General features: G+C 51.2%; 1 protein-coding gene across 1 annotated transcript in view; it reads right to left on the minus strand.

Annotated features, from left to right (window-relative positions):
• Positions 1–12349, minus strand: part of SAG (S-antigen visual arrestin) — a 39953-nt gene that overhangs the window by 12681 nt on the left and 14923 nt on the right. Inside the window, exons 3-8 of the mRNA XM_089916205.1 lie at positions 10903–10947; positions 8564–8757; positions 6359–6418; positions 3544–3620; positions 2456–2591; positions 1487–1571 (exon numbers count right to left, since the gene is read on the minus strand). Coding sequence (XP_089772331.1) covers positions 1487–1571; positions 2456–2591; positions 3544–3620; positions 6359–6418; positions 8564–8757; positions 10903–10947 — 597 coding nt within the window. The remainder of the gene's footprint in view (positions 1–1486; positions 1572–2455; positions 2592–3543; positions 3621–6358; positions 6419–8563; positions 8758–10902; positions 10948–12349) is intronic.

Below are 12349 nucleotides of genomic sequence, written 5' to 3' on the forward strand. Positions count from 1 at the left end.
AGGCAGCACAGGGCTGATTTGTGGGTGTAGCATGGTGGATAGGAAGGTGGGCTCTGGGGCCAGACCACTTGGGTTCACATCCCAGCTTAGCCATCTGCTGTGGGGTAATTACTGAGCTCCTCTAAGCCTCAATTTCCCCATCAGCAAAATGAGAATGATAATTGCATCTAACTTATATGGTTGTGATGATTAAAAAGATGATTTTTAATCTCCATTAAAATCAAATTTGAGAATCAGAAAAACAATTTGTGTGAAGCACTCAGCACAGTACTCGGCCTATAGAAAGTTCTTAACATCTTGCTTCAGAAATTCAACAGCTTCTTTCAAAAATTAGGGGCTTTGATGTTAGGATTCATAAAACTTTGAGAAATAATTTAAAATCTAAGTATCAAATGATACTTTCTCAGTCCTGCTGCTTTGTGGAATACTGTATTGACACTACATACAACATGCTAAACAAATAATGCCAGGTCCTACAAAGACTTAAAGGCATCGGAACTAGACCAACATAAAAACAAATCCGTAAAGTAAGCATGTATATTAGCATCAAGAAAAATCTAGAATTTTTTAGTATGTATGCATCAAATTCCTGAGTCTTCTCTATGATGGATAAGAGGGAAAGAGGAACGTGGTATATGGCACTTAGGGTGACCAACCATCCTGGTCTGCCTGGGACTGGCCCCATTTTAGCATTGAAAGTCCTGCGTCCTTGGTCCTGGTCAACCCAGGATGGTTGGTCACCCTAACACACTGTGAGTCTAACTCTGTCTCAGCCATCGAGTGTCTGAGGGAGAAGTGAACAGAGAGGTCTCCCTCCAAGGTCATTTTATCGTGTCTTTTTTACATCACCCATATAAGACCAAGATCTAGGAGCATCCCGTGCACTTTGATGTCCTTTGAGGTGAGGAAGTGTGTAGGACCAGCAAGCGGGAGGCGCATCTCCTGAGTAGTCAGGAGGCTTGGCCATCACATCACGGTGGCAACAGTAGCAGTGACAGTAGCGATTACCACTTACAAAGCATGTCCAGTGTGATCAATCAGTACCTAACGAAACCTGGGAAGGTAGTCCGGGAACACTGCCGTGGCTGCCCGCTAAATTCCAAGAGGACGTGCACAGCTCGAGCCCACAGGGGAGCCCAGAGTTCCCAGGCCAGGAGTCCCCACTACACGGCGCAGAAAGAAAACTCCCCCCGCACTTACCCCGAGACCTGGCACAGGGGCCCCTCAAGGAAGGCGTGACAAGGAAGGACGGGAAGATGCCCTGTCGGGGATGCTGTCCCAGGACAGAAGACAACACTAAGCTGGGCACGAGGCTGCAGGAGAGGACACCTTCCTCCTCTAAGGTCCTGCCGTGTGACGACAGAGACAAACGGGCAGTTCCAAGGCCCCGGGGGGCCTTACTGACCAGAGGAGAGACCCTTGGGAAATATGACTAGATTGGGAACCTGGAAGACTCTGCTGTCCAGGTTCGAGCAGAAAGTCCTACCTAGCACTTTAATCTTCTTCACCGTCTTCTCTGTATTATTGGTCACGGTCACAGTCACAGGAATGGGTTCCCCATGGTAATAGAGCTGAAGAAGTCAGCAGATACGTCAGAAAAGGGGAAGAGAGTGTGGCCATATCTTGTTAAATTCATCTCAGTCCTTTAACTGGAATAAAAGTGGCTGAATGCCCACACTTTCAAGGAAGACAGGGTGATGGCGTCACGTTTCCTGTGGAGAAGGGTCTGGAGCGGGCTCTACCCCGTCTGTGGGAGGCTGAGGTGGATGACGGGGGCTCCGGCCCCAACGCCCAAGTCCTGAGGGTCACACAGAGTTAGCCCCGGGGGTGTTGAGTGGAATCATGAGGTTATTGGGGGCAGAATAAGTGAAATGAGGGGAAATCAGTGGGGAAGCCCAGAGGTAGAGCTTGCCCAGCAGTGACTCTGTGTGATCTAGCCCAGGTGCTCATGTCCTTGCGTGCAAGGGCGCGCACGCACACACACACACACACACACACACACACAGTCTGCTGGCAATGTGTGTGCACGGCTCTTGTCGACCAGAGACGGCCTTGGCCAGTTTCATCTTTTTCGGCCGTGATTTTCACACATGACATGCTCACCCCCTCACCGTTACTGCCAAACTTAAGTTTGCAGGGAAGTAAACAATTTGTTAACACCACACCCACTGATGACACACTAGTAAAGAGGCCCCTGGGGGCAGACAGGGGGCAAAGACAGCCTGGGCTGGGGGTATGGGAAACCCTCCACCTCCAAGTTGTCGGGACCCACAGTGAGTGGAATGCAAGCCAGTTTGGTCCTATCCTAAGGGTCACGTTTACTGGCTCCAAATTATGAAAAAAGCCAGTTGTCCCCAAATGTTGGTGCTTTAACTATCGCTGCCCCCAAGACTGCCTGCAGCACACCCCCAGCAGAGGGCCTGGCAGGCTGTCCCCAGGCCGGCTCCACAGTCACCTCTTTGCTGAGGGCGACGGCGAGGTGCAGGGGCTTGTCGGACATGAAGAACTGCCAGGAGGTCTCCGTTTGCGGCTGGGGACCCATCTCTCGTGGCGCATGCTGTACCTTCCGGATCAGCAAACGCACGGAGCTCCTGTGGATGAAAAGTCACTGATGGTTCCCCGGATCAGAGCCTGGGCCTCCTCAGGACGCCCTACCAGGTCCCCCTGCCCATCCCCAGGCTGGGATCCCTCAGGGATGCTGCCGATGGATGCAGGATGGACCAGTAGAGGGATCAGGTCTGGGGGGTGGGGCCTGGTGGGTGGTGTGGACCAGTCAGCTCTCCAAGGGTCCCTCTCACCCTCTGCTAGGACCCCGGCGTGGCCTCCTCTCGGGTGAAGCTGATGTGGGGATGTGTGCCTATGTGACAGGCTTCAAAACTCTCTACAGATGTGATGCCCTGTTATTGCTGTTTGGTATAAGTGTCCATAGGTGTGAATGTTGAGCATGTAGAGAAAGTGTTGAGGGCACAACTGGAAACCTTGTTCAGGAACAAGAAAAATGGGCACCAGAGCCTGAGAGTATAGGAGGAATGGAAGTCACTGCCTACTGGGCAGAGAGCTTCTGTTTGGGGCGACGACAGCATTTGGGGTACAGGTACCCTGAGGCATGGACAGCAAATAGTGGTGTAACTGATTGCACAACGTAACGAATGTACTTAATGCCACTGGATTGTACACCTGACGATGGCTAAAATGGTAAACTTCATGTTATGTACATTTTACTGCAACAAAGAAATTACAAAAGAAGAAGAAAACTAAAGAAAGAGGGGATCTGGAGGCTTTTAAGGGCTTACATGAGCCCTTGAGGTTGCCAGCTCCCCTGTCATTTTCTTTTGTTTTTTTTCCCCCCAAATGGTCAGCCATTGTCCCCCACCCCATGTGGAGATGGTTCATCCTGACGGTCCTGACCTGGGGAGGCTCCATTACCCCGCCACAATGGCCCTGTGGGAAGATTCTGCCACTGGGACATAAAGTGAGGGGCGGTCTCTTATCCCCAGCCCTTCCCCACACACCCCTCACATATTCCCACAGCTACACTCTTACTTCTTGGGAATTTTGTCCTCTTCCGTATCTGTGCCTTGTATGGCAAAGGCTTTGACCTCGAAGTCGACCCCACAGCACTGCAGGGGCAAGAGAACAGACAGGGCTGTGGTCAGCACCTCCCTTCTGGGAGCCAGGATGGGGGTCACAGCTCCCGCAGGGGATGTTACGTGGCTACTTCTTTTTCTGTCTTGGCCGTATCCTTTTCGGAGTTGCACCATTATGACTAGCTTTGGAAGTGTGCTAGTGATGAAACAGTGGCATTAACTCGAGGAGAGTGCCACGGGCTCCAAGGCCCCAGTGAAGGTCCCCCAGCCTGCAGGATGAGCCCCGCCACTAGCTGCAGAGCACGGTCCTAGCCTCTCACCACCTTGCACGGCGGCCAGCCCATCCCCCATTTAGTTGTCCTTCTCAGAAGTGACCCTGTGTGCGTGTAACTGATGGTCCACTGCCTACAGCAGGGGCGGGAGCAGTGGTCACAGGGCTGGCAGGGGTCCGTGGACGCCTGTGCTGGGGCTCCAGTGCCCCACGCCAGCGGGCAGCTGCTATGCAGCTGCAGCCAGGCGTGGCCAGGCTGCCACGGGGACCCGGTGCTGGCAGCTCTCCCAACTTTTGAAAAGAAGCTGGAAATAGAATTTGGAATGAAGGTTCCTGATTTTTAAATTAACTAGATTAAAAAATGTTGCATGGGTGGAACAAATGCATCTGCGGGCCCCTTCGGCCCCCAGCCCCAGAGTGAATCCCCCGTGACCTCGCTCCTCTGTTGTGTTAACACGAGGTGGACGGGGCAGGGGTGAGGGCACAGAGGCCGGGGATGGGCCCTCCACCAGCTGCCCACAGAGTGACAGTAGCGTATAAGCCACAGTCTTACTGGCTCTGCAAAACTGTGGAATCGCAACAACTCTAAAACCTGGGTTGAAAATAAATACACATCGTTACGCTCCAGCACCTGGAGCTCTTAGCCACGCCTCCTCTCTGCTCAGCCCCCTCCACCCCCACCTCCTGCTGCCCCCTGCACAAGCCAAGCCCTTCCACCTGTCTACCCTGGGCACGTGCTGTTCCTTCCTTCTGAAATGCTTGACGCCTCTCTCTCCTTTTATACTAGCCCAGCTCCCAGGCCTCCTCATCTGTGAGGCCCCCAGGGCCCCTGCTGCACTGATGTCTCCTCCCCGGGGACAGAGGGAAGGGTGGCCCTCTGGCTGGTATAGTGTCCCCCACTCTGATTGAGTGGCCTTCTCCACCTTCCCGCCCACACCCCCGTTTTCCTGGCCCGGTGGCTTTCAAAGGTTTCAGGCCACCGCCCACGGTAAGTAGGAAAGTTCACTGCGAGGCCCAGTAAACAGATGCTCACGTGTGAAGCAATGCTCATGAACTAGCGCTTATCTACGCTGTGTGCGACGTGCTCTGAGCTCCCATGCTGTTCCACTTCATGCCATTCCATTTTCTTTCTTCAATGCCATCTCGGATCCACCTCACCGGTTTCACAAACCACTAATGGGGTAGGACGCCCAAGTCGAAAATCATGGCCCTGGACCCTCGGTAATCCAGGTACCGATCTGCCATTCTCAGCCCTCATTTGCTGTCTTTTTATTTTCCAGCTTCTTCCCTCGTGACTCCCTCAGGCCTGTAGTCCCTGGATCCCAGCACCTTTTCCTCTCTCCTCGTGTCCGCACTGCCCTCCCTCCCTGCCTAGAGTCCCCAGTCCACCAGGGTCACAGCTCTCTTGCACACAAGGCCCCTTTGCTTCTCGCCTTTCAGAGCTCAACCCCACTCTTAGCTCAGTGGCCAGAGGGATCCTCTACAAACCCAAGTCAGAACCTTCTGTGTGTGGGGGGGGAGGGATAAATCGGGAGATTGGGACTGACATATACACACTACTATATATAAAATAGGTAACTAATAAGGACCTGCTGTACAGCACAGGCAACTCTACTCAGTACTCTGTAATGGATGTATGTATATGGATAACTGATTCACTTTGCAGTACAACAGAAACTAACATGTTGTAAATCAGCGATATTCCAATAAAAATTAAAAAAAAAAAAAAAAGAACCTACTGTGCAGAGCCCGCCAGCGGCTCCCATCTCGCTCAGAGAAAGTCCCAGTCCATGCAACGTGTACGAGGCCCTTCCTGACCTGGCCGCACCTCCCGCCCCTCTCAGACCTGCCCCCACCCTTCACCCCAGCCCCGCCTGCTCTCCAAGCAGCACCCACTGTGCATGGTGCGCCCGCCCACCTGGATGGCTCTCCCGAGGCTGGAGTGGCCCCTCCTTTGCCCCATCAGAGAGGCCTTCCCTAAGCTCCCCGGGCAAGCACCACCAGGTCCTCCCTTAGCTCTCCGAGCCTCTTGTTCTCCATGGATGGGCCGCATAGGGACTTGCTATTTGGTTTTCGTCTGTTTCTCTCCCCAAGTGAGACCCACGAGGGGAGAGACCTACTATTTCACTCACAGGGCTGCTCATGGTTAGGAATTGCTGAAGACAAGTGATACGCTCATTATACTGTCTCTCTACTTTTGCATATGTCTGCAATTTCCCACAGTAAAAGCCCGTGCGCCACAACTACTGAGGCCACGTGCCACAACTACTGAGCCTGTGTGCCACAGCTACTGAAGCCTGTGCACCTAGATCCCGTGCTCCACAACAAGAGAAGCCACCTCAATGAGAAGCCCGCACACTCCAATGAAGAGTAGACCCCGCTCGCCACGACTAGAGAAAGCCTGCGTGCAGCAACGAAGACCCAACGCAGCCAAAAAAAAAAGAAAGAAAAAGTCTTTTGAAGTAATGAATGAATCCCTGGCATTTCTTCTGGAACCAACCTTGTCCACATCTTGTGGAGCTGGCTGCAGCATCACCGAACAGGGCAAGTAGTCAGGAAACTGTGGAAAGAAACAACAGATCATTTCTTTCAGAGAATGTTATTCCACGTGTGTTCTACCTTCATCGCACAAAAATTGAAGAATGGGGGCTTCCCTGGTGGCGCAGTGGTTGAGAGTCCGTCTGCCGATGCAGGGGACACGGGTTCGTGCCCCGGTCCGGGAAGATCCCACATGCCGCAGAGCGGCTGGGCCCGTGAGCCATGGCCGCTGAGCCTGCGCGTCCGGAGCCTGTGCTCCGCAACGGGAGAGACCATAGCAGTGAGAGGCCCGCGTACCACAAAAAACAAAACAAACAAACAAAAAAAATTGAAGAATGAAGATGAGGAGCAAGAAAAAGGGAAACATCTTCACGTCTGTTCCCAACAGCCGGAGTGGCGTGAACACAGCCTCCTGAGGGTCCCATGTCAGCCTCACACAAACACGTATGTGCCTGTCTAGTTTTACAGAAATGAGACAAGTGATGCACGTGTCCTGCAGTCTAGTTTGCTCCCATCACTGCTCCTAACCCTGCTCAGGGTGAGTGTGACCATTTTCAATGCTGGGAGATGTAGTTCTGCGCCACCATTTTTAAGGCTCCCGTAACACTGCTTTTTATTTTTTTTGGCCCTGCCGCATGGCTTGCTGGGATCTTAGTTCCCCAACCAGGGACTGAACCTGGGCCCTTGGCAGTGAGAGTGCAGAGTCCTAAACACTGGAGCACCAGGGAATTCCCCTGTGACACCACATTGAATTCAGCCCGTTTCCTTTGTTGGCTGCCCTCCATCAAGTGGCCTTTACTTTGTTGCCATTGTCACCAAGGCTGCATAAACATCCTTCAGCCACCTTAGCACAGTTTTAGTCCATTCACTCCATAGGCTACACTATTAGAAAGGGAACAGTCAGGTCGAAATCACATTTTTAAGGTTTTGATATATGTTGACATGTTATCTCCAAAAGGTTCTGTCACTTCAAACTCCCAGTCCCAGCACATGGAAGCACCCAGGACCACAAAACTTTAAGTGATTTTTTTTAAAGCTGTTATAAAATATACCTAACATAGGGACTTCCCTGGTGGTCCAGTGGTTAAGACTCCATGCTCCCAATGCAGGGGGCACAGGTTCCATCCCTGGTCAGGGAACTAAGATCCTGCATCCCACATGTTGCATAGCATGGCCAAAAAAAAAAAAACTATATATATATATATATATATATATATATATCCATCCCTAAATAAAACTTACTATTTTAAGTGTACAGTTCAGTGGCATTGAGCACATTCCCATTGTCCTGCAATGATTCCCCACCACCCATTTCCAGAACTTTTTCATCATCCCCAACGGAAGCTCTATACCCTTAAACATTCATCCAATTCCATCCTCCCCCGTTCCCTGGAGGCCACCATTCTACTTCCTGTCTCTACGAACTCCTCTGGGTCCCTCATATAAGTGAAATCACAGAGTATTTGTCCTTATGTGGCTGGCTTATTTCACTTAGCATAATGTTTTCAAGGTTCATTCATGTTGTAGCTTGTGTCAGAATTTCCTGCCTTTTTAAGCCTGAACCATATAACTTTGGAGGAATATATAATCTTAAGACCCATAAACACGTGAGTGAAGAGGGTGACAGCAGCTACCCCGACAGTGAGCTCAGGCCCAAGTCTTCAGAGGCAGGAATGCTGGCCCCGTGGTAGCCAGGTTCCATCAGGGGAGACTCAGGCCACGAGAGGGGCGAAGGGCTTTCTCTACAGTGACCCACCGAGCTCTGGTCAAGGCTACAGAGGATGACTCATTTCACTAAGATCTCCTGTCTGGCAGGGAACTCTTTCCTGCTTAGAAACTCCTCGAGGCAACCGAGGGGCACGTCTTTCTTTTTATAGCCGAGCAAGTGAAGGCATAACATGCACATATAATTAGGTGGTCGGATGCAGGGAAATATTTAAACCGTAGGTTGAAACGGTGCCTTCAAAGGCCGGGAGGCTGTTTTCAAGGACTTAAAAAAAGACAATCACAGCCCGTGCAATCTAGAATTTCCTCCAAGGGTGCAATTTGCAGGCCCGCAAATGTGAAGTCATTACTCTGGCCCCTTGCCTTCGCTGCTGATCCCATCATAAGGTGTTGTGGGTGAAGGAAGCAGTGCGAGGAAGTGGAGGGTCGAGTCGTCACCCACCTTGAGCAGGAAGGGGTACGTGTGCTCCCCTAGCTTCTTGATCAGGCTCTCCTGTAGCTTCGTGAGGGTTTCCGAGGCCCCCACAGGAGGGAACAGCTGGACCTGGGAGAAGTACAGGTCCCTGCGGAACTTCAGGCCGATCACATCGATGTCTTCCTGGCCGTACCGGAAGGCGCAGGTCAGAGAGACGTACACTGGAAGGGAGACAAGAGGGGGTAGGCTTGCCCCGTTGGCAGGCTTGGCACCCCTGCCTGGGCTGACACTGCCTACCAGTCTCAACATCCCACCTTCAGCATCTCAGTAACGACCTGAGAACCTTACTACCCAGCTGGCCCTTCCCTCTGGCTTGCGTCAATTACTCGAAAGGGCCAGTGTCTGAGTGCTGGGAGGCTCCTCCCATGAGCCACATTATTTAGCCTCCTGCCTCTACTGTTTCCCTCATTCTCCCACCGCCTCCTCTTGATGTACCAGTTCAGTGAGCTCAGGAGGCTTTTAAACAGTGTGAGGTTGCTTGGGTTCTGAGGGCGGAAGATCTGGATGGAGTTGAGAGCGAAGGTAAGAAGCAGAGGAAGGGCTTCCCTGGTGGCGCAGTGGTTAAGAATCTGCCTGCCAGTGCAGGGGACACAGGTTTGAGCCCTGGTCCGGGAAGATCCCACATGCCGTGGAGCAACTAAGCCCGTGCGCCACAACTACTGGGCCTGCACTCTAGAGCCCACGAGCCACAACTACTGAAGACTGTGCGCCTAGAGCCTGTGCCCTGAAACAAGAGAAGCCACTGCAGTGAGAAGCCCACGCACCACAACGAAGAGCAGCCCCCACTCGTGGCAACTAGAGAGAAAGCCTGTGCACAGCAACAAAGACCCAACACAGCCCAAAATAAATAAATAAATTTATTTTAAAAAAAAGAAAAGCAGAGGGAAACCGTGCTAGAGAACAAAACAGACGAGTGCCTGAGCTAGACGGGGCCTCGAGGGAACTGAGCAGGGGCTCAGGGACCAGGTGGAGAGGTGAAACCAACTCCGAGAGGAAGCCTTCTTTTCACACTGCTCAGAAACTTAATTGAGCTTTCTCTAAATCAATCAACGCTTCTGAAAATTCACTGTGGTTAAACAGATGTAAATTGTGCCCCCAGCGGACCAAAAGAATTATATGAAACTACACATGTTTCGAGGATGGACTGTTTACAACTGTCCTTAATGTGGTAAATAAAACCACACGAAGTGGTCCCCCCAAGTCCTTGGTAGCTGTTGGTTGAGGATTTTGTCTGTGTCTGCCTCAAGAGTAATTGTCCCTCGGCGCTAAGCTCAGAAGAGCCACTGATCATTTGCTTATCCCTCATTCAACGTTTGTAAGAGGAAGGTGCCCAGAGATGACCTGGTTTTATGCCTCCCTCTCCAGGCAGCGCGTTCCTGGCCAAGGGCATGGGCTTTAGGGGCTGGAACTGGGCTCCGCCTGGTGTAAGAGAGGAGCAGAGTACCCAGGAGGAAGCTGGAGACAGCAGAGGGGGGCGATTTTCAGCCTGTTTCTGCCACGTCCCCTGGATGCTGTGGGCCCTACATCTGACATACTCCATGGGCACGTCCAGGGTTAGGAACAATTCCTTGTTGGGTGCTGGTAGCTACCACTCTAAAAGGCATATTTAGAATGGAACTGAGTCAGTGACATTATCATAAGGATAACTTGGTTCCAATTTAGTTTACACGACTGGTTTTTGTTTGTTTGTTTTTGACATGCCACATGGCACGGCTTATGGGATTTTAGTTCCCCGACGAGGGATCAAACCCAGGGCCCCGGCAATGAGAGCACCGAGTCCTAACCACTCGACCGCCAGGGAACTCCCTACACAACTGTTATTAGTACCAAATTGCTTGCCACACATCGCAACTGCCAGGTATCTTTGAGGGGGCTGCGCTGCCGTGGTCCAGAATACCAGGCTCAGCATAAAAACCCTGCCTTCCCGCAGCCTCAATTCCCCGCTTTTCGTATAAACCCAGAAAGGAGCCCTCTTGAGTCTGCCCTGACATAGAACGGCAGGACACGGGGCAAGCAGGCAGTCCGTGGAGCCTGCAGACCGGGGCTCCGGGCTCTGTCTGCCGTTCCTTATCCTGCCACCTCCGACAAGTGGCTTCCCCGAGTCTTCACCTCCGTCTGGAAGATGCGGACAGTGAGCTCTGGTGGGAACAGGGCCCGTGTCCTGAGGATCGTATGAGGGAATGTGGGTGCAAGGGCCTGGCAGAGAGAATGGGTGTGCCAGAGCTTCCCCGCCCCTCCTTGCACACACACGCCCCCTTCCCGCAGCCAGACCACCGCTCCCCGGAGGACGACGAGCTCTGCCTCACCTCTCTTTCCCTTCACAAGCTCAGGATCCACCAGCACGACACCATCTAAACCAAAAGAGAGAGAAGAGTGAGGGTGGCGGACGTGAAAGAGACTGGAAGCTTCTTGAAGTGTGTGTGTATACATATATATATCACACGTAATCCATGTTCATTACAGGAAAACTAGAAAGGGAAGCTAAGCAAAGAGAAAACAAAGTCACCTCCACTTGAGATACCCAGAGATACCCATTGTCAACATATCGGTACAGAATGATTTTCCAGATGTATATACATTTTTTTAAATATTCTTTTTTTAATGTATATTTTTATTTTTTTGACTGTGTTGGGTCTTCGTTTCTGTGTAAGGGCTTTCTCTAGTTGTGGCAAGTGGTGGCCACTCTTCATCACGGTGCGTGAGCCTCTCACTATCGCGGCCTCTCTTGTTGCGGAGCACAGGCTCCAGACGCGCAGGCTCAGTAGTCGTGGCGCACGGGCTTAACTGCTCCGTGGCGTGTGGGATCTCCCCAGACCAGGGCTCGAACCCATGTCCCCTGCATTGGCAGACAGATTCTCAACCACTGGGCCACCAGGGAAGCCCTCCAGATGTATATACATTTATATGAATGTTTTTTTATATATATATATTGTTAACTGCTTTCCTCATTCAACTATATATTGCAAACACATATTCATACTATTCATACATACACACACATATAATATGTACTAATCTTTTTTAAAAATTTTATTTATTGATTGATTTTTGGCTGCGTTGGGTCTTCATTGCTGTGCACGGGCTTTCTCTAGTTGCGGCAAGCGGGGGCTATACTTCATTGCGGTGCGTGGGCTTCTTATTGCTGTGGCTTCTCTTGTTGCGGAGCACGGGCTCTAGGCGCGTGGGCTTCAGTAGTTACAGCACGTGGGCTCAGTAGTTGTGGCTCATGGGCTCTAGAGCGCAGGCTCAGTGTTTGTGGCACACGGGCTTAGTCGCTCCGTGGCATGTGGGATCTTCCCGAACCAGGGATCGAACCTGTGTCCCCTGCATTGGCAGGCGGATTCTTAACCACTGCGCCACCAGGGAAGTCCCATGTACGAATCATTTTAATGGCCACACATTTGCTCCATTGACCAGGTGCACCATAAATTATTTAATCAACCCCCTGTTGTTAGGGCATTTAGGATGTTTCTGATTTTCCCCATTATAATTAATATTGCAATGAACACTCTTATAGATAAATCTCTATCCACAGCAGAATTGAATTTGGCTTTCGATAACATACTGCCAAATGACCTTCTAGAAAGTGTTTTGCCAAAGGACATTCTCATCCTAGTGCCTAAAAATGCCAGTCTTTTACACTCTTTTTTTAAAAAAAGAACAATTTGAGTTGAAGTAATTATAGGTTCACAGGAATTTACAAAGATAGTACAGAGAGGTTCCCAGGTATCCTTTATCCAGTTTCTTCCAATG

This window comes from Delphinapterus leucas, chromosome 8 (assembly GCF_059928025.1).
Source record: "Delphinapterus leucas isolate spDelLeu-1000000601 "Yukka" chromosome 8, BTC_Dleu_Yukka2, whole genome shotgun sequence".
Lineage (NCBI taxonomy): Eukaryota > Metazoa > Chordata > Mammalia > Artiodactyla > Monodontidae > Delphinapterus > Delphinapterus leucas.